The sequence below is a fragment of the Ambystoma mexicanum genome, chromosome 2p (assembly GCF_040938575.1).
Source record: "Ambystoma mexicanum isolate Mex_15411 chromosome 2p, UKY_AmexF1_1, whole genome shotgun sequence".
In the NCBI taxonomy this organism is placed as follows: Eukaryota; Metazoa; Chordata; class Amphibia; order Caudata; family Ambystomatidae; genus Ambystoma; species Ambystoma mexicanum.
This window is the reverse complement of record NC_090923.1, coordinates 1,163,808,105-1,163,835,173: the sequence shown is the minus strand read 5'-3', so window position 1 is coordinate 1,163,835,173 and position 27,069 is coordinate 1,163,808,105. Positions and strand designations below refer to the sequence as shown.

At 49.5% G+C, this 27,069-nt stretch overlaps 1 protein-coding gene across 5 annotated transcripts in view; it reads left to right on the top strand.

Annotated features, from left to right (window-relative positions):
- HUWE1 (HECT, UBA and WWE domain containing E3 ubiquitin protein ligase 1) overlaps positions 1–27,069 on the top strand; it is a 2,445,223-nt gene that overhangs the window by 2,356,750 nt on the left and 61,404 nt on the right. For all 5 annotated transcript variants that reach the window (XM_069645305.1, XM_069645304.1, XM_069645303.1 and 2 more), the window contains exon 79: positions 237–342. In XM_069645305.1, the coding sequence (XP_069501406.1) occupies positions 237–342 (106 nt within the window). The remainder of the gene's footprint in view (positions 1–236; positions 343–27,069) is intronic.

The following is a 27,069-nucleotide window of genomic DNA, read 5'->3' as shown; positions in this document are numbered from 1 at the left end:
GAACTTTCACAAGCACTGCTCAGTGGGCAGGAATTGAAGTATAAGAAACCAATAGAGGATCCAAATTTAATTGTATGTGGCAGTTCCTTGGAAGGTTGTCCATGATTAGGCAAACATATTGAAGGAGTCAACTGTAAAAACAGACCTATGTAATGCTAGGGTGATGAACAGAGCAATTGCTAGCTGATGCAGTTTCATTTTGCTTCTACTGTTGCTTCACTTGTCTCTTTTCACAGGTATACTGACATGGAGAGTGAGGATTACCACTTCTATCAGGGTCTTGTCTATCTTCTGGAAAATGACGTCTCCACTCTTGGCTATGATCTCACCTTTAGCACTGAGGTACGAATGTCAATAGCAAAGCTTTAATTTCTAGTGGAACCAGAAAATTAGCAAAACTGTCTGTATTGCGTGAATATCTGGTTGCATGTGCCTTTCCCAATGGACTGCTTTCTCTTTGCGCTTTGTTGGGAAAGATTTCTCAGTGTAAAATACTAGGGTGCTGTCCATTATAATAAGTACATTCTTACCTGCTAAATGATGCTGGGAAGCTTGTAGTGCCTTGTACACTGCTTGCAGCTCTAGGACATTAAAGTGCTTCTTTGTTAGTATTTGTGTTCACATGCTGTGCGCTGTATGGTGGATGTAATGCTCTCCCCAACCTGAAAGCGATGTTTGTCAGGCCTTGCAAATTGTTAAAAAACCCACAAGACCTGAGGGGCAAGTTCCTTAGTTTACATACTTGACGCAAGAGAATTCACTTGCTCCAACGGGACTGGTGACAAAATGTTTACCAGTGCTTTTTGTAAAATGGTGCATGTCGCTATAAACACGATTCATATTTGGTGCAATGCTGCCAAGCATGCACAGTGAAACTTGCATTTGTCATTTACTGCAAAGATTTTCCAGTAAATGGAAAATAAGTTTCTAACAACCCCATACTTGCCAGCAAGGTAGAGTATCATGCAAATGGTACTCCGCCTTCATAAAAACTACTTACCAATGCTAGTTGGCTAGTAGATTTTGCAAGCCCTAGCTGTGCTGTGATTGTGTCCTGTGTTGACGGGTTGACAAAGGGTTTTCCCTTTAACAAGTTCTCCTTTGTCTACCATTGACGTTCTGACACCACAGTCTGCGAAACTACCACTAGATCGTCCCAATTCCTGTGCCCCTGCGACCATTGTTTCGCTAACTGTAACTGCATTGGAAGTATTTGTAGCCTTGCATATGGCACAATGAAGATGCATGATGCCATCATACCAAGAAGGCGCAGCACTTTCCGGACTGTTGTGGACCGGCTGTATAACATGGGATCTGTAGCAGAATGCTTTGGACCCTCTCATTGGAGGGGAAGATCAAAGTGTCCTTTGTCCGAATTATAGCTCCTAGAAACTGTTTCATCAGACTGGAAGCTAGGCTTGACTTTTTCTCGTTGCTAGAAAACCCTAGTTGATGCAGGAGGTTTATTCTTGCGGGAGGTTTATTCTCGCGTACGTATTCTGCTGACCCATTTGTGTTGTACCTCCTGTGATGATTCATTCGTCCAGATAAGGGTGCACTGTGATTGTCTGCGTAGGTGTGCCGCTACTACTGGTACTACCTTTGTAAGACCTGAGGGGGTCAACAGTCCCGAAGGGGAGAACTTTGAATTAGTAGTGTATGTACCTCACCTTGAATCATGGGTATGTTCTGTGAGCTGGCAACATTGAAATATGAAAGTGTAAATTTTTCATATCCAGTGTTGCCATGTAGTCTCCCCTGTTGAGCAAGCAAATTGACTTCCAGCAATGTTGTAATCCTGAGGTTCGACATAGGCGTTTGCCGGTCTTAAATCGTGTACTGGGCATTTGGACTTGTTGTTCTTTGGAACAAGGAAGTGCACAGACTAAATACCCTTGTTTACCTCATATGGAGGGATGAGATCCATGGCCGCTTTTTCCAGAAGAGCTTTTTAATGGATTGTGTTCTCCCATGGATTTTTCATCTTTGATATACCGATATCCTGCTTGCAGCTTCGGAAAACATTTTTGACAGCAGAGGGCACCATGCGTTGTCGAGTCGAAGTCCCTCGGCGTCTCGGCTCAGCGATTCTATTCTCCTGCATAGTTCTGTTATCTTAGAGTATGTATTCTCTGAAGACTGGTTTCAAGAGGTGTGCGGATTGTGACTTGAAAATCACAGATCCGCACAGGTGTCTCGGTAAAGAGCTCAAAGTGGACGACTGTGGTTCTGGTCAGTCCATGACTAGCAAGGCCTTGAAAGCGAGGAAGACGAAGCTCACCTTAGGTTGGTCTTTGTCAAAATCCCTGTCCTCTACTCATTCGTAGAGGAAATCCAGAAGATGGGAGTTAGAGATAAGTCACCTCAAAGGTCGAAGAAACATCACTCTTCGTCTTCTCGAAGAAAATCCAAGAAGAGGCACCATCATTCTTCAGATTCCTTGCCCCACAAGAGAACGTACGTTTCCCAGACAAGTCTGCCTCAGCAGCAGATTGGAAAGAATTCCATCCGAAAAAAGGCATTTTCTCAATCGTCCCCTCCTGGTCCCTTGAAAGAGCCAAAAAAAGGCCAACTACCCCAATTCGCCTCCTAAAGCTAGCAGGGAGTCATTAAAGGCTCCGACTCGTGAACCCAAGGGAAGGGTCAGAAGCTTTCTGAGATGCCTTCCCAAGAGGTGTCAACCGCAAGAGAAGCATCGAAGCCAAAGGCTTCCACTTCATTGTCAAAGGACTCGATGTGGGTCTTCAGTGTTGAAGCCATCTAAATCATCCCCCAATCCTCCTTTGGGTTTCAAACCATTGTCGAAGAAAGACTTCTTTAAATCGTTTGGATACATTTTTGACGAGTAAGAGCATCAAGGCATTATACCCTTCGGGTATGAATATTTTGACACTCCCAATGTCCCAGAGGAACTCTTTTCTGAGGAATCTGTAATGGATGACTTGGCTACTTGCATTAAGGAAGCCAGTGATTTGAGTACTTCCCCAGAAGTGGAATTTGGTTCACCTGACTCAATTGTTCATCCAAGTGCAGCATACAGGTCAGTGATTAACAAGGTCACTGGATTTGTGTGTTGGGGGATATCCTGCAAAGGATATAGTACAAGATGACCTTAAAGCTATCCTGGGCAAAGGACCACCCAAAGAGGCTGCACTGCCCTCCCAATCTGCACTCGAGAACAATAATTTGGAAACTTGGCAGAAGCTGGATACCACTCATGCTGTCAACAAGAGAAACTGGTAAGAAAATATAAGCCATTGGCTATTGATCCTGATTTTCCCTCCAGGCACCCTACTCCTGAGAGTGGTAGTACAAGTGGCTACTTCCACCTCCTAAAGCTGCTCCTTATTCAACCATCCCATCTGATGGGGATGATAAGTATGATAGGGAAAAGGGTGTCCTCTGCTGGAAGTATGGTGCTGGGAGTATGGTACTTCAGGCTATGAATGAGTCTTACACATTAGTCGCATACATATTCACTTTGTGGGTTGTTGTCTCCCAAGCGGCTGAAAATATTCCTGAGGGGGAAATGAGGGATGGCTTTTTGAACAATGTTGATTTTAACGAGGCTGCATGTCAGTCTCTCCAATCGGGACTGGATACTTCTGACTCTGGTGTTAGATCTATGGGCACGAGTACAGTCACAAGAAGACTTGCATGGCTGCACAAATCTGGATTTTCTCCTGATGTCCAGTCAAGACTTTTGGACATGCCCTTCCATGGTTCAAACCTCTTTGGTACAAAGTCTGACTAAAGCTTAGAGAAGCTGCAAGCTTCTAAAGCGGCTGAAAAATCCTTTGGATGCAGCCATCCATCAACAGCAACGACTGCCTTCCCAGAGTTGGAGAGGGTGTTCTTTTTGTACTCCTACGTCCCGTCTCCTTTCCTCCATACTGTATGGTCGTCCCTCTCTAGGGACGGGAGACAGAACCTTTTTCACCAGAAAAACTCTTCTCGGTGTAGGGAGCTCTTCGAGAAGTCACCTCCAGAGGACTTGAAGAACTTCGTCAGACAGAGAACAAGGCCCAAGATAGGGCCGCTTTTTTCCATTGCACCCGGCAAGGGCGACTCCTTCCTGAGGAAACGTCTGAGCGAGAGGGACCGTTCAGGTTCTCACACCAGCACGGATACTGAGGCTCATTCCGCTACCAGCCGCCAGGCTGATGGGTCACTAGATCCTTCCGGAGACAGTGCTGAGGGACCGCAAGGTTTTTACCGGGTGTCGACCCCAGGGGCAATGTCCTATTACTGGACATATGTCTGAGGGGGCGCCTGCCCGCAGCACTAGCAGCGACTCAGCTGAGGGCGCCAAGCCTCGACCTGAGGTGCAGGGTAGGCTTCATGCTCCACCACCAAGAGTTCAGGAGTAGGCCGGTACCAGTGAGCCAGGCACCACAACGCAGGCACATGGCACACAGCTAAAAAAAAAGCCAGCTGTGCCAGACAAGATGGCTGCTCGTCCGACACCATTCCTGTTCGGGGAGCAGGTAGGAGAAGGTGTCCAGGTGGGACTGGTTGTCATAAGGTACGTGGCCTACGGCTTATCCTTCAGCGTCGCAGGGCTGATATCCCCTGCAACCAGGAAAGCAGGGTACGCACACGCCCCAGCAGCTGCCTGCTACCCCGTCAAGACCACCTGCCAGCCTCTGAGGACAGGTTTTTTTAGAAGTTACTCGCTCTTATGAGATCTCCTCAGAGGAGCTCCATCCTTTGGGATGTTATCAGAGACTTGCTGCCTCCAGTCCCTCCGCCAGCACCCATGGTCATTCCTCCTATGGCTCAGGTGCCTCGGGCCCCTGCGCAGCCCCAGCTGCCCGCGCCAGGTCCTGCGATTCCGGCTCCCATGCCTCCCTACAGTTCAGGCGGTTCCACAGCAGGCTCCGGTCTCCACTCCTCGCCCGGCGTCTGACCAGCCGGACACCCTGGTGGACACTGATGAGGAGGAGGACCCTGACACACCATCAATGACTTGCGGGTTTGACCGAATATTTGGGGCTTCCACAGCCCGAGGTTGAGCAGCCTGTGGCAGGGGTCCTGGCCGAGGTCCTCACTCTGTAGAACGGGAATCCCGATGCAGAAGGACATTGTCACCTTGGCCAAAAAGGGATGGCTGAAACCCCATTCAGCGCTGCCCACCAACAGGCGCCTCAATGCCAAGTACAGGCAATTGGAGGGGGATTCACTCTTGTTGTCAGCACACACTCTTCCACGCTGCTCGGTGATTGCTGTGGCCTCCATCTACTCGAAGACGCAGTCTTCCTCTGCCACATCGTCCTCTGCTCTGCTAGGCAAGGAGAAGATCTTGGAGGCTTATGGAAAAAATGTCTATTCTAACGTCACTCTGTACCTTTGTCAGTCTAACCCGGATGCCATGCTCGCAGCTGTTAACCAGAGGCTTTGATGGGAAATAGCTGACTTCCTTCCAGAACTTCCGGTACACAGTCAGGCACGCTTCAAGGCGGGGCTGGCAGAAGCAAAGATGGGTGCACGAGACATCATGGAGTCCACAGTGACGCATATCGACACCTCAGGCTGTGCCATCTGTATAGCCACCGACATGAGGACAGCCTGGCTCCGGGGTACCAAGTTCAACCCGGACGTACAGGAACGCATATTGGACCTTGCATTCGAGGGTAGCGACCTCTTCCATTCCACCACCGAGGAACTGGATAAGAAGAACATTTCCCAAACTGCGAAATCTCTATCCATACTCACAAAGTCTACGCCCAAGACCTACAGTCAAACACACCAGCGTTCCAACAAGGGTCGGGCCTTCGGCGGGTTCCGGGGCTTCCAAGAACGATGGTCCAGGCAGCTGGACCGATCTCAGAGTTAACACTGCCGTAAACAGCACAAGGCTGGGAATAAGGGCTTCTTCCAGTCCCCCCTTCTCCGCCCCAGAGGGAAAGAAGGCATGACACTCCCCTCTGGGTTCACGTGTCTCCAGTGGGGGGAAGGCTTGCCCTTCCCACACATCATTGGCGCGTAAGGTTTGTGGACCCCTGGATCCTATCTGTAGTGTCCTCGGGTTACCGCCTACCGGTTCCTCCCTCCCCACCCTCCTCTCTTCCACTCCCACAGATTGGGACGGCAACTCTATTGGCGTAAATTCGCTCACTGGTTCAGGTAGTAGAGGAAGTCCCAGCCTCCCAGTGAGGCATGGGCTTCTACTTCAGAATTTTCGCTATACAGAAGAACAACCAGACTGTCCTGAGATTTGTGCTGGACCTTTGCACCCTGAACTTTTCCCTTCTGCTTCAAAGGTTCAAGATGGTTACCCCAGCGCTTATTGCAGAGACACTGAGCAAGGATGACTGGATGTGCTCCCTGGATATGGACGCATACCTGCACATCCCGATTTGGCATCCCCATTGTTCCGTCCTGAGGTTCAGGATCATGGACTTTCATTTCCAATACAGGGTTCTACCCTTCGGCTTCAATTCAGCTCCCAGGGTTTTTACCAGGCTTATGAATGCAGTGGCAGCCCTTCTCGGGGCCCAGGGCCACCATGTATACAGATACCTAGACGACTGGCTCATCAGGGCAAGGTCTCTGGAGGCGGTACAACACACCACCTCTGCCCTCATGAATACTCTACACAAATTGGGATTCTCCATCCATCTCAAGAAGTCACAGCTGGAGCCTACCCAGAGCCTGGCTTTCCTGGGACTCATCTGGGATACGGGAACCAAGAGATTTTTTCCCTCTAAAGACAAGATCGCAGCCATCAAGAGGGCAGCAAGCCATTTTCTCAGCAGAGCGGTTTACTCAGCTTGGTGGTACCAGCACCTTCTAGGTACCATGGCGGCATTTCTCCTGGCGGGGCCTTACACAAGGCTCCAAATGAGGAGATTGCAGTTGCACTTCGCAGCCTCATGGAATCAGGAACTAGTCAGCATTCCTCCGGTTCTCCACCAGCACCCGATCTGGTAGAACACAGACCGCAGGTTACCATCACCACAGACTCTTCCTTGGAGGGCTGGGGGCGACACAGGACAGCGGCCACAGAGTTTGGTATCTTCAGGAACAGGAGGCCCATATTAATTGGCTGGAGCTGAAGGCCATTTGGCTGGCTTTCAAGGCGTTCTTGCCGATCGTCAGTGGCAAAATGATCCTCATTCAGACGGACAACTCCACCAGCATGTATTACATCAACAAGCAGGGTTGCACCAGGTACCCTCCTGGCAGTCGGCATTTGGGAATGGGCCCTGGCGTACGGCATACATTTGAGGCCGATCCTCCCAGGAGAATCCAACCTGGAGGCAGACAGGCTCAGCAGTTTGGGTAACGACAATTATGAATGGCAATTGAATGATCAGGTCCTACAGGGGGAATCTTCAACAGATGGGGTCATCCTCAAGTGGACCTCTTCGCCACATAGCACAAAAGGAAGTACCCTCAGTTCGCATCATGCAGGGTCAGGGTCCGGGCTCCCTGGGAGATGCATTACAGATACAGTGGAATGGCATGAACGCATATCCGTTCCCTCCCACTCCAATGGTACACAGTGTGATCTGCAAGCTAAGGGAGTCCCAGCACCTCAGCGTCATTCGGATGGCTCTGTGGTGGCCGGTGAGGCCCTGGTTTTCAGAGCTGCTCAGCTTGACGGACCAATCTCAGATGCACCTTCCACTGGGCCCAGCTCATCTGTCGCAGCAGGGGGGCACAGTCATCCGCCCCGCAGAAGCTAGCGATTGCAGCATGGTTCCTGAACAGGTTGCATCTAAGCATCTGCATCTTTTGCAGGCTAACCGAGACATCAAACAGGGTGCTAGGAGCAATGCTACCAGGAGCTAGTACAAAAGCAAGTGGACTAGGTTTTTCCACTGGGCAGAGTCCAAGGAGGTAGATCCTCTCACATGCTCATTAGACGATATACTATCCTCCTCTGCACATCTCACACACTCAGGAGTGCAAGTAGACACATGTTGCACCTAGTTGGCGGCCATCAGAACCTACCGGAACTCAGAGGAGGTGTTTTCATCCGCCAACACGGTGGTTAAAAGGCATCTGGAGGGCCTTACCAGGCTCTACCCCCTATTAAAAAGCTGCACCCTGTGTGGGACCTTAATGTTATGTTGGGTGCCCTGGCGCACAAGCCTTTAGAGCCAATGGCATCCATGGACATCAGGCTGGTCACAATCAAGACAGCCCATCTGGTGGGTCTTACGTCTGCACACAGGGTCCGCGAGATTCAGGCCCTAGTCGCCTCAGAGCCTTACACTACCTTTCACAGAGACCAGGTGGTCCTTGGAACGCAACACGCATTCCTGCCTAAAGTTGTGTCTGCGTCCCAACTTAATAAGGAGATAGTGTTACCTACCTTCTTCGCGGACCCTAAGGACGATGCTCAGAGGGTTTAGCACGGTCAGGATGTCAGGCGCACCCTGAAATTCTATCTGGACAGGACCAAGAGCTTCCACAAATCAGATGCTCTCTTCATCACCTTCGGGGGAGATCAAGGCCAGGATATCAGGCATCTAAGGCCTAATAGCAAGGTGGATGGTTTCGGCCATCAAGGAGGCCTATGAAGGGCAGCACAAGATGCTTCCGGGAAACATGCATGCAAATGCTGTTAGGGCCAAGGCCATGGCAGTCGCATTCCAGAGGCACGTTCCATGGCAGGTCATCAGGAGGGCAGCCACATGGGCCACTCCTTCGGTAAACACTACTGTTTGGATGCCGGCTCTAGGTCAGATGTAGCATTTGGACAGGCAGTACTAAGGAACTTGTTTTCTTAATGAGGGTCACCTCTCCACCCTGGGGCTACATTCAGTTGTAATCGCCCATACAGTATGGAGGAAAGGGGACAGGACGTTGGAGTAATTATAAGTTACTCACCGTAGTGACCAACATACTCCTAGTCCATAGTACCCTTTCCGACATGCGTCCCAACTGCCTCCCCCCTAATAAAACTGGTGTCATTAGGCAATGGTAATATTGTTGACGTGTCAATGGGTGCTGAGGAGTGGCGCTGGTGGGCAAAGTCAGGGGAGCGCATGCTCCTGGGGCCGTGCCTCTAAATTTAAAGGGGGGGATAGAGTGTTTCTGGTGAAAAAGGCTCAGTCTCCCGTCCCTAGCAAGGGATGCCCATGCAGTATGGAGGAAAGGGGACTATGGATTAGGAGTACGTTAGTCACTACGGTGAGTAACTCATGATGTTCTACTCTTCATTTGGACAGAGAAGAAGAGGCTAGTCTTCCCAAAGAGGGCAAATGAGGTTTCCACATGGCACAAGAGGCCATGGAGGAAGAACAGCTCAGTCACTTCCTTATTACCCTCTGCCACATCCCGAAAATCACTGAGTGCTTCACTCACAAAACTCTGGTGGGTAGCAGGTTAACTCGGCATCTCAAAGAATGGCAACACATTACTTCAGATGCTTGAGCACTGCAGACAGTAGCTCAAGGCTACTGTCTCCCATTTTTGAAAAGGCCGCCAGATTGTCCCTTTGAGCAATCTCTTCGGGACCCAGACCCTCCTGAAGAAAGGTGCCATGGAAAGAGTACCTGTAGCGAGCAATACCAGGGTTGGTACTTCACTTATTTTCTGGTGCCCAAGAAAAAACGAAGACTGTGACCCATCTTAGACCTGAGACACCTGAACAAGTTCCCCAGGAAGGATAGATTCAAGATGATCACTCCTGCGCAGATCCTCCTGGCCCTTCAGCTCCATGGCTGGATGGTATCACTCGATCTTCACGGTGCTTATTTTCATGTGACTATATATCCCAAACACAGGAAGTACCTGAAGTTCACCATTGGCAGCTCCCAATTTCAGTTTCAAGTACTACCTTTTGGACTAACCTCCACCCTGAGAGTCTTCACCAAGTTGATGGCATTGGTGGTTGCGGATCTGAGGAAGGCAGGGATTCACATCTTTCCCTACCTAGACAATTGGCTTATCAGAGGTTGTTTTCCCAAACAAGCTTTGGAACATCCCAAAAGCACCTGCCACTCTGCATGAACTGGGCTTCGAGGGGATTGGATCCTCCGACGTATTCCATATCTATGACATGTAATCACCACAGCTGTGCTGCTTCGGAAACTTTTCCTGCGTCGATGACGTCGATGCGCCGACGTCGAGGACCTCCTCCGACGTCATCCGATGTGATAAGTAGGACGCACGACGCCCGTAGCCTCAGTTCCGTTTTTTCCGCGAACGTGTTGCTTCGTGTTTCTCGGTTCTAAGCCTCGACTCTTTGGAGTTCTGTTCTTTCTGGTTCTTCGAACCTGTTCGTTTGTGAATTTCCTTCGGCGATGTCTTCCACTTCGTCTTCAACCCCGCGTCCGGGCTTTAAGAAGTGCGGGGAGTGTGGGTCCAAGATGTCGGTGACTGACTCGCACGACGCCTGCCTCTGGTGCCTCGGGGAGGCCCACGACACGGATGACTGTATCGACTGCCAGTCGCTCACGTCCAAAGCCTTACGCGAACGTAAGAAGTTGTTGTCGGTAGGTCGGGTGTCCAAGCCCCGGAAGTCGAAGTCGGCGGGGCTTTCGACGGATGATTCGAGGGGTGACTCTCCGCGTCATCGTCGGAAGTCTCGTCGGTCTTCTTCTAGGAGTGGGTCTCGCCACTCCTCAGCCTCTTCGAGGCATTCTCGGAAGCGCCGTCACCGGTCGCCTTCCAGGTCCTCTTCCGAGGATTCTGCACGGCACGTCGGTTACCCCACCAGCCGTGCGACGCCGGAGGAATGGGCTTCCTTCAGGAAGAAAATGTTGGCGATTCTTGAGTCGCAGAGTACTCAGCCGTCCGCGCCCCCGAGTGGGGTCGGCCGTGAGAGGTCGAGAGACACCGCTCGCAAGAGTGGTCGGCACGAGTCACGGGAGCGGTCCCGTTCGGACAAGGAGGCTCGTTCTCGCCGTACCCGTTCCAGGTCCCGGTCCTCGACGCGTTCGAGACCGTGTGCTCCTGTGAAGTCTTCGAGGAAGACATCGACGTCTGAGGCGTCGAGGGCGTCGACAGGCTTTCTCGAGGCTCCGGCTTCGAGGGCTGTGTCGACGCCGCCGATACTGGAGGCGCTGCATCTGACGTCGACGCCGATTTCCTCGACGTCGACGCCGATCCTCTCGACGTCGACGCCGATCCTCTCGGCGCCGTTGCTGGTTTTCTCGACGTCGGCGCCGATTCGCTCGACGCCATCGACGCCTTTCGTGTCGGAGGTGCCCCGTGTCACGGGTGTACCCCCTAGGAAGGCTCTGGTTAAGAGCAAGCACTCTCGGGTGCCTTTTCGCCACCTGGAATATATTTCAGAGGCGGATGAGGATTCTGATGGCCTGGTTCCTAGTCGGGTGCCAGATGAAATTGTCTCGGGCCATAGTCAGTTTGACGATTTGAGGCAGTCACTGCATGATGCCAGTGGACTGGACACCTCTCCGGAGGTGGAATTTTGTAGGCCTGAGCCTGGCTCCCATGCCGATTCCTCGTACCGGCGCCTTATGGCTAGGGTGTCTGAGTATCTGGGATGGTCTGCTCCCCCAGGGGAGTTTGTGCAGGATGATCTGACGGACATCCTTGATGTTGGTCCCCCAACTGACCCGGTACTGCCGTTCCATATGGCTTTACAGAGAAGGGTGGCGGCGGCTTGGACTGCTCCGGAGAGTCTCCCGGCGGTGGGCAGATCCTTGTCGCGTAAATACCGTCCAGCCAGTAGCAACCCCTGCTACTTGACCAGGCACCCCACTCCGGAAAGTTTGGTGGTGCAGGCGGCCACGGCCCCGGCAAAGCAGGCGTCGTACCCTACCATCCCTCCTGATAGGGACGACAAACGTTTTGATGGCTGGGCGAAGAAAGTGTTTTCTTCTGGTGGTATGGCGCTTCAGGCGGCCAACTCCATTTGTGCCTTGTCACGTTTCACGCACACTCTGTGGAACTGTGTTGCGTTAGCGGCTGAACATATTCCCGAAGGGGATGAACGGGATGGTTTCCTTGCTATGGTCCAGGATGGTAAGGATGCCATGTGTGAGTCCGTTCAGTCGGGTCTGGACTTGGCTGAATGCGTCAGTAGGTCCATGGCGGCGAGCACCATGATACGCAGGTTTGCGTGGTTGCGGAAGTCGGGGTTTGCTCCTGATGTGCAGTCCCGGCTCCTCAACATGCCCTTTGACGGTGAACACCTTTTTGGCAGCAAGGCTGACGAGAGCCTTGAGAGGTTGCAGACATCAAAAGCTGCCGCGAAGTCGTTGGGCGCTGCAGTTCGCCAACCTCTGCTTTTTCGTCCTGGGGGACAGCAGTGGAGGGGTGGTTCCTTTCGCTATTACTCGTCCTTCAGTAAAGCGAGGGGAGCTGGCAGTCAAAGAGGCCAACGCAGGGGTACCGGAGGTGGACGACAGGGTACCCGTGGTGCCAAGGCCGCTCGGGCAGTTGCCTCTTTGCCCTCAGGTAACGCCGCAGCCGCTCCTACTCAGTCATGAGGCCAGGTCCCATGGTTCGCCGGTTGGGGGAAGGCTGGCGCAGCATCTTGTAGAGTGGCAAGCCATTACTTCGGATGTATGGGTTCTGGAGATCATAACCCACGGCTACTGTCTTCCCTTTCGGCACAGGCCTCGCGACAATCCACCGGGGAACCTCTCTTTGAAGTGTCCGGATCCGCTCCTTGCGCAGGAAATTCAAGCCCTGCTGGAGAAGGGCGCTATAGAACTGGTGTCTGTAGCGGAGAGGAACAAGGGATGGTATTCCCCTTATTTTTTGATTTCCAAGAAAGACGGGGGATTGAGACCCATCATGGACTTGCACGGTTTGAACAAACTCCTCAGGAAGGACAAGTTCAAGATGGTTACTCTCTCTCAAGTCCTCCAGGCCCTTCAGCTTCAGGACTGGTTGGTGTCACTCGACCTCAAGGATGCTTACTTCCATGTGCCGATCCATCCCAAGCACAAGAAGTACCTGAGGTTCGCGGTTGGCGACTCGCACTTTCAGTTTCGGGTCCTGCCGTTCGGATTGACCTCCGCCCCGAGGGTTTTCACCAAGCTCATGGTGGTGGTGGTGGTGGCAGCGCATCTCAGGCAAGGGGGGATTCACGTCTACCCCTACCTGGACGATTGGTTGATCCGGGGGAGCTCTCCCGAGCAAGTCCTGGATCATCTGTCCGTCACCTGCCACTCCCTTCACAGGCTGGGCTTCTCCCTCAATTTAAAGAAGTCCCATTTGACGCCAACACAGAGGCTCCAGTACATCGGAACAGTGCTCGACACTTCCCTGGGGCAGTGTTTTCCTCCCCAGGTGAGGGCTCTTCACATTCAGCAGATGGTGCACAAGTTTCAGCAGGCCCAGACGCTCCCAGCGTTCGAGTTCTTGAGGTTGCTCGGCCTCATGGCATCCTGCATTCTTCTGGTGCCAGAGGCTCGCCTGCGAATGAGATCTTTGCAGTGGGCACTCAAGACGCAATGGTCGCAGTCCTCCGGCAGGATGTCGGACCCGGTTCAGGTGCCGCCCTCGGTCGCCCAGGACCTTCTGTGGTGGGCCGTCGAAGGCAACTTGATGAAGGGGGCTCCATTTTGGCTTCCCTGGCCGGAGGTGACAATCGTGACGGATGCATCCCTCACGGGATGGGGAGCTCATGCCAACGGGCTGACAGTCAGCGGTCGTTGGTCTCCGTCGGAGTCCAGACTCCATATGAATCTGTTGGAGCTGAGGGCCGTCAGGCTAGCCCTGAAGGCTTTTCTGCCGACTGTGAGAGGAAAGAATGTCCTGATCCTGACGGACAACACAGTGGCCATGCACTACCTCAACAAAAAGGGGGGGCAGGGTCACTTCCTCTGTGCAGGGAGGCGATGCAGCTCGGGTTCTGGGCCATCCAGCAGGAAGTTTCGATCTCGGCAGTTCATCTGGCCGGAGACGAAAACGTGACGGCGGACGCTCTGAGCAGGCAGAGCGCGATCTCTCACGAGTGGGAGTTGGCTCAGGAGATTCTCTTGGAGATCTTCGCCCTTTGGGGGACCCCTCAAGTGGATCTCTTCGCCTCCAGTGTCAACCGGAAGTGCGAAAGGTTTTGCTCGCGGGAATTTCCTCCGAAAGGAGCCTTGGGAGACGCGTTCGTGGTGGAGTGGTCATTCCCGCTGCTGTACGCGTTTCCTCCAGTCCCCGTCCTCCCGCAAGTGCTGCGGAGGTTACGGAAGTTCGGTTCCCGGATGATCCTCATTGCTCCGGCGTGGGCTCGGAGGACGTGGTACCCGGACCTTCTCGACTTGTCCATCTGCCCTCCACGTCGTCTTCCCTACCGAGACGATCTTCTCTCACGGGAGGGGGGTCAGGTTCTCCATCCAGAGGTCGGATCCCTCAACCTTCACGCTTGGCTTCTGAAAGGTTGAGGTATATGGATTGGGACCTCCCTGAAGACGTGATGGAGGTGTTGCTTTCGGCCCGTAGGCCAGCAACGAAGTCTCTGTACCGTTGCCGTTGGCGTAAGTTCTGCGACTGGTGCAGAGTTCTGAATGTGGATCCTTTTGCATGTGACATCCCCATGGTTCTGTCCTTTTTGCTTTCTCTGGCCCACAGGGGCTTGCAAGTGGGTACCATTAAAGGTTACCTGGCGGCGCTGTCCATCTTTAAGCGCTCGTCTGAAGAGTGTTCTTACTTTAAAATCCCTTTTAATTTCACAGTTTCTGAAAGGGCTCACTAATGTGTTTCCTCCGTCACCTTTCCTGGTGCCCGGTTGGGATTTAAACCTTGTTCTTAGGTTTCTTATGGGTGCTCCGTTTGAGCCTTTACATTCTTGCCCTTTGAGGCTGTTAACTCTGAAAACTGTGTTTTTAGTTGCGGTTACTTCCGCTCGCAGAGTGAGTGAGTTACAGGCACTTTCAGTTAAGCCACCCTTCACTGTTTTTCACAAGGACAGGGTTGTCCTTGGAGTTCGTCCTTCTTTTCTTCCGAAGGTAGTGACGGAATTTCATTTAGCCCAGAAGGTTGTTCTTCCGGCATTCTATCCTCCTCCGCATCCTGGTAAGGAAGAGGAGAGGCTCCATAGGCTTGATCCTAGGAGAGCTTTAAGCTTTTATGGTTCACGCATGTCCCGGGTCAGAGTGGACGTTCAACTCTTTATTGGTTACGCTGGAAAGCGTTTGGGGCAAGCTGTGACGAAACAGACTTTGTCCCGCTGGATTATTTTGGCCATCTCGGAGTGTTACCGCTTGGCGGGTAAGGACCCACCGGCTGGCTTGCGGGCCCATTCTACCAGGGGTGTGGCTGCATCTACTGCCCTGCAGAGGGGTGTTCCTATTCGCAACATCTGTGATGCAGCCACCTGGGCTTCAGTACATACATTTGTACGGCATTATTCCCTCGATTCCATCAGAGGGCAGGATCTGGCCTTTGGCAAGGCGGTCCTTTGCTCGGCTATTTGATTGGCTATTCTAAAATTTTGCTTCTAAATTCTTTCCCTCCTCCTTGTTTTGGTACTGCTTTGGGAGTCTGTCATAGATATGGAATACGTCGGAGGACCCAATCCCCTCGAAGAACAAGTTACTTTCTTACCTGGTAACGTTCTTTCGATGGGATGGTCCGACGACGTATTCCATATCGCTCCCGCCCTGCCTTCCCCGCTGCAGAATTTCTTTTGCGATTGCAGCTTACGTTCAGCAAGGCTTTGTGTCTGACTGGCAGTTGACTTATGTCACACGTTCTGGGGGGAAAAAACTACAACTGAGGCTACGGGCGTCGTGCGTCCTACTTATCACATCGGATGACGTCGGACGTCGGAGGAGGTCCTCGACGTCGGCGCATCGACGTCATCGGCGCAGGACGCAGACGCAGGACGCAGACGCCGGAAAAGTTTCCGAAGCAGCACAGCTGTGGTGATTACATGTCATAGATATGGAATACGTCGTCGGACCATCCCATCGAAAGAACGTTACCAGGTAAGAAAGTAACTTGTTCTTCTGCCTCAACTTCAAGAAGTCCCAGGTGACACCTTCCCAAAAGCTTCAATTCATTGGAGCAGTCCTGGACTCTTACACTGGAAGGCTTTGCCTTCCGAGTTGAGGGTTCAACATGACTTGCAGACGGTGACTAGATTTCAGAACGCCCTACATCTTCCTGCTTTCGATTTTGTCAGGTTGCTCAGTCTCATGGCATCCTTAATTTTCGTGGTGCCAGAGGCTCGACGAAGGATGAATTCCCTCCATTGGGCCCTCAGATCCCAATGGTCCCAATTCTCAGGCAAGGTGACGGACCTTCAGGTCCTGAGCAAGGTTGCGCTGGATCTCCTATTAGGGGGGACCTTTTTGGCAACCTTGGCCAGAGATGGAAGTCTGATTCCTCCCTCATGCACTGGGGAGCCCACCTGAACGATCTAACGATCAGCCGAATGTGGTCGCCATCAGAATCCAGACTACACAAACCTTTTGGAGCTTAGGGCAATCAGACTAGCACTGATGGCTTTTTTTGCCATCCATATAGGGGAAGAACATCCTGATCATGATGGACAACACAGTGGCCATTCATTACCTCAGCAAAAGAGGTGGTGTAGGGTCACCAGTAAAAACCTAGGAGAGACTCAGGGTGGATAAGGACATTGGGATCATACCCTGGTTTGAACCACTTATTAACAAAAACAAACAATACCAATGCCACTATATTGTTTCTTTAGTGCCCAAAGTACACAATAACTCAATTACCAACACTGTGATCAAATGAAAAAGATACCTCTTTCAAGAAGCAACCCATATACTTCAACAGGCAAATTTAAAATATTTTATTAACAACCTAGTTTAAAAAAAACATAAACGCCTTAAAACAATTGCCTATCATGAATAGAAGTAATCAGTAAAGTGACATGTGCTGTGCTAATTTTAATACACTACGTATTGTGACCAATAAAAAATCACCACAAGAGAACCATAGTGGGTCCAAACGTACCCGCTCAAACTCGTTATTCACCACTAGTAATACACTTCTGATTACAAATGTACTCGACTAGCTAAATACATTCAACAATTAGCAAACCCTATACATTAGTCTTGTGAAAATGTAATACATTAATACTCCACACTGCCAGTTTTCACAGTGATTTTAACCCAACATGTTTTGTTCTTTTTATCATTAGTCACCAATCAAAGAACTTCTTCAGGGGAGACAATGTTAAAAACAAGTTCTTGACGCTCATTAATTTGATGCAGTGTTCAGTCTTAAATATTCAATATCTGGTTTCTCAATTCGAATTCCGTACTTGAGTCTGCAGAAACCGTATAAACAGCTAAAATGAGTGCTGTTACTTTTAAACTTGTCAAATTCTATAAGTAAATTAATGACCTACAGAGGAATTACCGCTGTCAATTTCAATAGTGTAGACACAACGGCTGGTTAAGTGGCCTTGTTATTAGGCAGCAATCTGAAGGAATGTGAAATAAACCTTGAGGAGACTGTTGCCCCATACCTTAACATCTTTAAAAAATGCTCATACACCTCTAATATTGTAGGCACGCTCATAACCACAGAGTTGCAAACAGCCACACAACCTTTCTCTTCCATCGCTAAGCTAACTCGAACCTCATTCAATTTAAGGCTACATCTTGCTCCTTTAACATCTACTCTCCTAAGAGAGAGTAGTCTTGCGTTCAGAAGACATCTACTGTAACACAGTATCAGCTCCAGACGGCGCTGCACCTTCGAGTTGGCAACACATTAAGCATACATCCATAAGTGCTTCCTTCAACATGCCATATTCCCTTTTCATGGCTTCTCAAAAAGCCACTGTGTGGTTGTTGGTGTTAAATAACATTCTATGTCCTGTTGGTTAGCCCAGACTTAGATATAGGGTGACAGTCCATATGTTCCAACCCGAAGGTCGGCTTTACTATAACTGGCACCAAGAATGAAGAATAACATCACTTTGTTGTCACGAAAAACATGCATAGGAAACTCCACCTATGCTGTAAAATAATCCTGACTACCACCATATGCCAAAACTGAATATCAACCGCCCGAGTGTACGCACCTTTAAGGCACTCAGTTATATCCTGTGCCACTTCCGGCTTTTTGTAAGCAACAAAGGAACGCTGTCTTTAATGTAGCGTTCGATATTCAGATGCCCATAGGTCATCGTGACCTACAATGGAAAACAAAATGCAGGGTTTGCCCAACAAATTACGAGACATACCCTGTACGCTGTATCCCAAACACCTCCATGTTGACTCATAACCTACTCCTCAGGTACTCTTACCTTGTTGTGCAGCTAAAGTCCTCAGTGAACCCAGTATGGGCACTTCCTGCCGCCAGGTACACTGTCAGACAGTACCTCTCAAAACCCTGAGGTTCAATACTGTAAAACTAGATAAACACCCAGCGCGGAACATAGTCCCTCTTGCATTTCCGCCTTTGTGACACTCAGAGACCAATTTAGCGGCCTTCTTAGGAAGGTACTGATCCTAGAGCCCTAAAGGGCAAGCACAACTAAATGCATACAGGTCATTTTCTCTGTATGTTAAACATGTGAAATATATTAACCTAGCCACAACAGCAAGTTATAAAGCCAGCAAGTAGCATGTCGGCCATTGAGTAAAGCACGGTCTGTATTGCCTGCATACAGACCATGAGGAGGAGGGATGCAAGGTCTGCTGGGGATTTTCAAAAAAGATGAAATGACCTGGTTGAAATCGGGCGGGTAAGGCCTCTGACTCTGCTTCAGGGCATGGTCACACTTCACCCAGGACCGGCCAGTCCAAGGAGCAAATTCCCTCAGAAAAGAGGTTGAGGTGCTTTGAGGACGCCCTGCCCACAGGGGTTCAAAGGAAGGCCAGGCTGCATGACTTGGATGCCACTGGGTTCGCTGCAGCTGCGGGGCCCAGTGCGGGAAGTACAAGGTCGCCGTCAACAATTCACGGCAAGCTTACCGGTGAGGGATGTTCCCTCTAGGAGAAAGTCCTTGACTTTGTCCAAACTCTGCTTACTGTCAGCAGATAAGGCATTGAAGGAAAGATTGAAAGGTGGAGCTTTGCTGCCCCCATCGGCGGCGACACCACCACCACCATCATCATCATCATCATCATCATCCTCATCGGCAGCTCGGCCGGCCTGAACGACTTTGTCAACAGTGTCCACGTAGACAAAGGCTCCGACCATCCAGTAGACCTTGTCGACCACCATCACTACTTCGCTGGCCACGATGATGGTGTCCACGGTCACAACAATAGCTACTCCTCAGCCGTGAGGCACCTGCGAAGGCCCCTGGAATGGGGAAGTCGGTACAGATTTATACCAGCTCGCATGAGGATGATCTGCCCAAAGATTATTATTCGGACCACAAAGGGGGTCATGGACCCGTCTCCCCACAGAAGGACCCTGGTTCACTGCTTCTCCGAAGAAGACTCATCAGTCTGAACCTCGTTCTTTTCACGTCTCAACCGAGGGACATGTCCTTGGACATATTGACTATGCTGAGCACGCTGGTCTCGGAAAGCCAGCAGAGACTGCCTCCCACACCGGGCCCTGCACTGTCTAGGAGACCTCCAAGACCGCAGCCTGGTAGTCCGCAGCAGCGCAAGGCAAAGGACCTAGCGGTTCCAAGGCGTCAACCGACACCTTTACCTCTGCCTCCACCTCGGGATTTGACGCCAACTGGGGATGCAGCACTGGGCACGGATTCGGCAGCTACGGACACTGATGAGGCAGATGACTTTGTACCAGCAGACACAAAGCCATTGGGCGCAGGGGAACCCCACAGGGCCTCTCCACCGGATGAGGTTGGCTAGTTTGTTTCAGTTTTCAGCTGGTACCTGAGGAGACTAAAAAGGAAGGTTTCCTTTACCAATGACGTGAGTCCAGGTGGAAGACTGTCCGTCCCCTTGCTGGACGATATCTGGGAGGAGGGCTTGGCCCTGATGAAGAGACTGAGCACCGCACCACCCAAGCAGGATACAGGGGTCCCAACCTCGGCGCCCAAGTGCCTGAGGTTCCAGCCTTCACCCAACTGTGGTCTCAGCTGCTACCAGAAAACCATTAGCAAACCAGTCATCTTCGTCCATGGTGCCCCCAGACAAGGAGGGGAAGAAACTGGATGTGATGCAGTAATAGGACCATAGACACTGCTACCAGCACCATTAAAGCCGCTAACAGCCTGGCCATTTTGTACTGCTATGACTGGGAACTATGGTATAAACTGGGTCCTATTCTGGACTTCTTACCGGAGGATGAGAAAGTGGAAGCTCTGGCTCTGTTCCAGGAAGGGGAAGTGGCCTCGGACCACGTCATTACAGTGGCAGTGGACATTGCAGACACATGTTTCCGGCAAATGGGCAACAGAGTCTCTCTTCGGCGGCAGAGGTGGCTTAAAGCCACCAACTTCAGACCAGACTTTCAGTCAACAGTGTTGGACATGCCATTTGATGGTGAGAACTTTTTTGGCAAGACCGTTGACCAGTCTCTGCTAATGATCAAGATGGACACAGAGCATCACGTTCACTAGGTACCCTGCAGCAACGTCGGGTGTCCTTTCGTTCCTCGAGAGGAAAGTCCAGTAGATCCTCCAAGGATATAACGCCCCATCCCAACAAACATCCCGCTCAGCGATGCAAGAGACGTACAGAGGTCGCTCCCAGGTATATGGTAGCGCAGGAAAGCATCAGCGCCTGGAACACAGACTTCCTGGCGTCACTGGATCTGGAGGACACCTATTTTCACATCCCCATTCACCGGAAACACAGCAACTCTTATCAATTCAAGGCGCTCCCCTTCGGCCTGAAGTCAGCCCCAAGGGTCTTTACGAAGCGCTTGGCTCCAGTGGCGGCACTCCTTCATCTCGAGGGCATCCACGTCTACCCTTACCTGGACGATTGGATCGTCTGATCCTGCTCCCATGCATTGGTGAGCAAACGCACAACAAGGACCATCCTTTTGCTGACAGAACTGGGATTTTCCATAAATTATCTGATGTCCTGCTTGGAGCCATCCCAGAACGCTCTCTTTCTGAGAGCCAAACTCAACACAGTAACGTCTGTTGTCGCCCTCAGAAGAGAGAGTGGTAGCCATCCTGGGGAAAGTACAGCACCTGTCAGCGGTGTGGTCAGCTACAGTGCAAGCCGTCTAGTCGCTGCTGGGCATGATGTCCCCCCTGCATCAACTTCGTCCGCCTGTGCAGACCGCAGGGGCCTCGTCAGGACTTTCCCACCAGTGAAGGCTTCTGCCTCAGCTTGGGAACTCAGTGTGGTCTTGACTAAGCTCATGGGGGCCCCCTTTGAACCGATACATTAGACCCTGCTGAAGTTTCTTTCGTGGAAGACTGCTTTCCTTGCGACAATCACTTCAGCCAGGTGCATTAGGGAGGTCCAGGGCCTGTCTTGCAAACAGCCGTACTGGTCTTCCCACGCCACAAGGGTGGTGCTGCGCACATACCCCAACTATGCCAAAGGTTCCTTCGGGAGTTCCACCTCAACAAGCCTTTAGTGTTGCCTGCTTTCTTCCTGAATTCGTCATCACCAGCTGAGAAGGCTTTGCATTTGCTGGATGTTGCTCATGACTTGAAGTTTGATGTGGCACGCACAAAGGGTTTTCGGAAGACTTCTCAATTGTTTGTCCATTTTGGACCTCTGAATCACGGGAAGGCCTTGTTGAAGGTTTCCATCTCCAGGTGGCTCTCGGGCTGCATCATGCACGGTCATCACCTGGCGAACAGACCTCTGTCAGGCTGACTGAGAGCCCATTCCCCCAGAGCCATTGCAGCAACAGTGTTTCTCACTGGTGTGCTCCTGCTCGACATCTGCAGGGCTGCTACATGGAGGTCCACCCACACGTTCACGAGGTTCTACGGAATCAAAGATTCCGGGAGGAATCCCGGGCCGGCCAGGCGGTGCTTCGCAACCTGTTCACTTGAGGTGAGTCTGTTCCTGGGGTGAGTGTTTTTTACTTCTGTTGAGCCTTGCCACCTCCTGTGGTTGTGCATATGTTCTCCTGTGTAATCTTTATTCATGAGCATGTAAATCCATGCTGGACTCCATGCTGGGGAAAGGAACAACTTACTTGCCTGTAACTCCTGTTCAGTAGCATGGGTCTGGCATGGATTCACATGCGAACCCTCCCTCCCGCTCTGTGGCTTTTTTTGGTTCATACTGCCACTTTGCGTGATCTACCTAACCTGAAGATGGCCACCAGAGGTGGAACTTCAGGGAGAGCACTTTCATTGGGGCATTACGATAGTGATTGGTTTGGAGGAAAGATGCAGTTTTCAATCTAAAGCGAAACTTATCTTTTTACGAAGGATTCTGTTAGGACTGATTTTCTATACTCTGGCCAACCTATATTGTGACAGGGACAACTCTGGAGAGCTGTAGCCAAACCAGTTCAAGGTAGCAGTGACAAGGATCTAGTCTAAGTCTCGAGGTGGTGAGCAAGTGCAGATTAGTTTAATGTACTATGGGTCCATAGAGTTCACCCTAACTTCAAAAGCCCTTCCTTAAGTTGTCTGGGGCCTTATGCCCAAACGTTCAGGAAAGCTCCGACAAAGTTTGTGAAGCTGGAAAAAATGAAGGTAGGGTCTCTCAGTGAACTCAGTTCCAAGGTTAGAGGACAATGTATTTTAACTAATAGAAGTGTCCCCAACTTTCGGAATGCTTGTGCCAGCAATCTTTGGTAAAACCAAAGTATAGTAAAAGTTTTATAAAAGTTAGGAAAACTTTTAAAGGGAGTTTAGGGGCAGATGAGAACCACTGTAACATACCCACTTAGCAGGTCAATGGAAGAAAGTCTGAGGTGGTTTTTCCCTCCATCAGCGTCAGTCCTTGATTCGCAGGGGTTGCAGGTTGGAGCTGATCTCCGGTTGGTGACTTTCGCCTGTGCAAGGAGACTCGGATGAAGAATGTGGGTTTTTTTTTGTTTTTATTTTTTTATTTCATGTTTTATAGTTTGTACACACCATTTTAACGTTTCATCTGATCTTTTCAGTTTACTGCATTATTTACAAATTTAAAAGGTAATAAAGAAAAAGAGTAATAGCTTCGGACAATGTAGGACTTGTAAAGTTTTTCCCAGAATTGCATTGTCCTGAATATAAGTGGAAAGGAGTTTCCACTTGTGATCTGTTCCCATCTTTCTACCGCTTTGTGGTGAATTGATTGCTGTGGGAGCATCTGGCCGAAGGTTTTTCTTATTTCGGATAAAGAGAGACAGTCAATGAATAGGTAGTGAAGGGATTCGATTGAGTCCGGTTCTTTACAGAATCTACAAAGTATTTCCTCCTTAGGGATTTGCCAGGTACTCACAAGATATTCTCTACTTGGTAGGATGTTGAGCCGGAATCGGAGGAAAGTATCTCTTGTTCGTTTGCATAGAAATTTTGCTAGGTATTTACGAGGTTAATTCAGGGCTTGAGTCTCATATCTTGTGTAAAGCGGTAGCCTGTTTTCGTTTATCTCGTCGATGGTGCGTATCCAGTCTAGTTGTCGCATTAAAGTTTTTGCTTTCGTCGGTCTATTATTTAGCATTTCATTATTTATTGCATATTTGTTAAGTATTTGACGGCAAGCTTCTTTCCATCTGACCACAGTTGGCGTCTTGATTTGATGTTGGTGTTACGGAGCAATCTGATTGCCGGAATGCCGTCTTCTGTTAAGTTTTTTCTGTAGAGGGTGATGTGTTTCCAGGCATTTATGGAATCTAGCGACTGGATTGCTAGTTTGAAGCAAATTCTGGCTATTGGGTATGACTTTGGAAGGGATAATACTTTTTGCCAGAAGATTCCTTCCACCATCTTCCATATCTGTCGTGGTAGGTTGAGTAGGCTCTCGCTTCCATATGAGAGTATGGGCATCACTTTCTGATTGTAGAAAGTTAGGATCGGTTTCAGGAAGAATTGCCCATACTACTTGTGAAGAATTAGCCCTTGTTGTGCAAGTGAGCGACTTTTATTCTTTAGATTGTCCATCCACTGTGCTTCGATTTGCGATTGGTTCAGCCTGATCCCGAGGTATTTTGTTGTATTAACTATTTCTAGACGTTTCTCATCCAGGGTTAGGTGCTATGTTTTTGCCTTGGTATTCTTCTTAGAAGTCAATGACATGATTTGTGTTTTTAGAATGTTGATTGACATGTCATTGTCCTTTAATGTATTTTTCAAGCACTCTGAGTCTCCTTTGTAGGCCGATGAGTCTTGTTAAGAAGCACAAGGTCATCGGCATAGAGTATGTGTAAGGTATCTGTGTTCCGTTGATTTTTGGAGGATATGCTGGAATGCTAATTTGGCTGGCCATGATGTCAAAAAGGTAGAAATTAAAAAAGGTGGCTACGAAGGGGCATCCTTGTGCAAGTCCCCTGGCTGTTGGGAAGGAAGCCGAAACAGTACCAAGGATGTTAGGCAGACTTTGACAGAGGTGTTGCTGTATAGGGCCTTGATTGGCTCTAGAATTTCAGGTGGACAATTCCAAGTATGTAGCTTATTCCAGAGTTTAGTTCTATTTACACTGTCAAAGGCCATTTGGAGGTCAATAAAAGCAGCATGTACATGAGTTCCAGTTGTGTTTATTTCGTGTTTGAGAATTAAGATTTAAGAATTCGCAGGTTTATATTGGTTCCAGCATTCTTGGCGAAACCAGTCTGTCGAGGGTCGTATATGTTTTTGGTTGACCATTCATTTAGTCTCTTTAATAGGATTGATGCAAATATCTTGCCAAGAGGATCAATTCTTGCTCTTGAGACTATTTTTGGTTGGTTGATTTGGATTTACTGTTTGGGCTAGAAACAGTCTTCCCATTGTTCTTCCGTTTCGGATATTTCCTCACAAGATAGAATGCCGCTTACACTAAGATAGTCTGTCCTCCTTTGTATTCATCAACTATATAGAGAGATGAACTTTCTTTTCGTGGCAGGATTTTTCTTTCGTCAAGGCTGTCTGAGGTTTCGTCTTCATGGGTTGTGAGATTCATCAGTGCATCCAAGATGGATTTTCCCCTGTAGCTTGTTCTTCGCTTGTTTTGGTTTTCGCGATCTTGTTTTTCTGGTCCGGCGTTAGATCAGCTTTTTTTGTCATCTTTGGGTCGTCTTTCTGGTTCAAGTGTTGAGCCGTAATAGGCAAGACGGTCACGTGCCTCAAGAAGGCTCTGGATCATCTAGTGTTTGTTCTTTTTTTTGGTTGGGACTTCAAGTTTCTTTTTTTGATTGTTTGTATTTTTCTTGGAGGTGTTGAATATCGAAAAGGATTCGACTTCATTAGATGGAATAGGTGTCATTGATGGCTCGTTGTGGTCTTTGGGTCTTGATTTTTGTTTGGTGGGACAATTATTTTTTGCTCTTTGGGTGATTTGATATCAGTTCGGTTAGTCATTTTTTGTTTTTTTTGTTTCTTTATTTTCCTTTTCATTAGCGATTGAAGATGTAGCTAACAGTTGATGGGAGGGGAGCTGGTTTTTGGGTTTTTTCTTCTGGTCGAACCTGCAGGTGGTCTTTATGTTTATTGGGGTCATTGCTTTTTGGGTTAGGTTGGGGGGGTTTCTTGTTGAGGCTGATTGGTTGCCATCTGATTTGTCCCTTAGTTGTTCATTTTGTCTTGTTGCTTGGCAGAGAGCAGTTTAAGCATAGTTGTGGTGATTTGTTCTTTTTCTATGCGGTCAGATCGCCTTATTTCAAATAATCTTGCTTGCCATTGTGCAGAGATTTCGGATTCTAGTTCAAGATGGTGTTGAATTCTTGTGATGAAAGTTTCAATGTGTATTCGCTTCATGTGTATTAAAGCAATTAAAGTTGCCTGATCAAGCATAGTCTCTTTTAGGGATTCATATAGTTTTATGAAGGGTATCCATACTTGGCTGGTGGCTGTGCTCGGGGAACTCTGAAGTTCAGCCATTGTTGTTGGTATAGGTGTGTCAATGGCTTCTGTTGCTGGTTCACATTACATCTCTTCTCATCTTGTGGGTTTTAAGGGGTTGATTTGATCGGATTTGAGCTCAGATATGCGTCATTGATATTCCTCATGGGACCGACCTGTCAGCGTTGTTGGTTGTCGGGAATGCATTTGTTTTGGAGAGTGCAGGAGGGGGAGGCCTTCTGAATTCGGTGTGGACGTTTAGGGAGGTTGCTTTATGCTTTTGTCTCGGGTGGCTGTCTTTTGTCTAGTGATTTTTCTGGCTCAAATGGAGATCTGTACTGTTCCAGCAGGTCGTCCTTGAGTTCTGGATATTCGTTGTTGATTGTAGGGTTGAGATTCGTAATACTTGGTGATCAGCGTTCTTTGAGGGGAGAGCTTATTGTAGGGGGCTTTGATGTGGGCATTCAGTTTTTGTTAAATCGCAGCCAGTGCTGTTTGCTGACATGCAGGAGCTGTTTGCACACTGGGTTCGGTGCAGATTGTTGTTTCATATAGAGAGCTGGGTGATTTTTCTATTTCGGTCGCCGGTTGTAGTCTGGCGCGATGCCTCCTGAGTGGGCCTGTTAAAGCAACCATAGTGAGTCCATTTAAGAAGGAGTTGGAAATAGGTTTGATTACGGCAGTTTAAGTTGTTGGAGGGGGGTGTTCTTGTTCGGACGTGACCTGCACATTTTGAAGTTGTCGGGTCAAAGGCGAGCTGCCTGCAGTGCCCGATTTTGCAATTTGTATATCAAAGTCCAGGTTCGAGGAAACAGTTCTTAGGATCTGCAAGAATCTGAAATAGGACTCCGTTGTGTCTCTTTAGCAGTTAAGGACTGGTGTATTTTGTTTGGGTGAGTTTTATAGATTTTGAAGTTGTCGGATCAAAGGCAGATTGCCCGCAGTCTCCGATTTTCAATTTGTATTCCAAAATTCAAGTTTCTAGGATGCAATTCTTGAGGTCTCAAAAGGATTGGCTGTTTCGATTTTGCTCCAGTGTAAACAGTAGAAGTAGGGTTTGTTGGCTAGGATTGGGCTAAGTGGGTCAAAGGCACATTGCCCGCAGTCCCCAACTTAGCGTATTGATGTCCAGGAATTACCTGTTTCAGACTTGTTTGAATCGTGAGTGCTTTGGTGGACTATATTGGTTATAAAAGGTTTTGGTGAAATATGAGTAGAATACAAGTTGTTCACAATCAAGGGCTTTGACGGTTAATAGCAGGTTTTAGTTATAAAGTACGGTTCCTTATAGTTTGGCAGATTGCTTATCTCGGTCTCTTGGACGGCCTTAAATCAACTGTCAACTC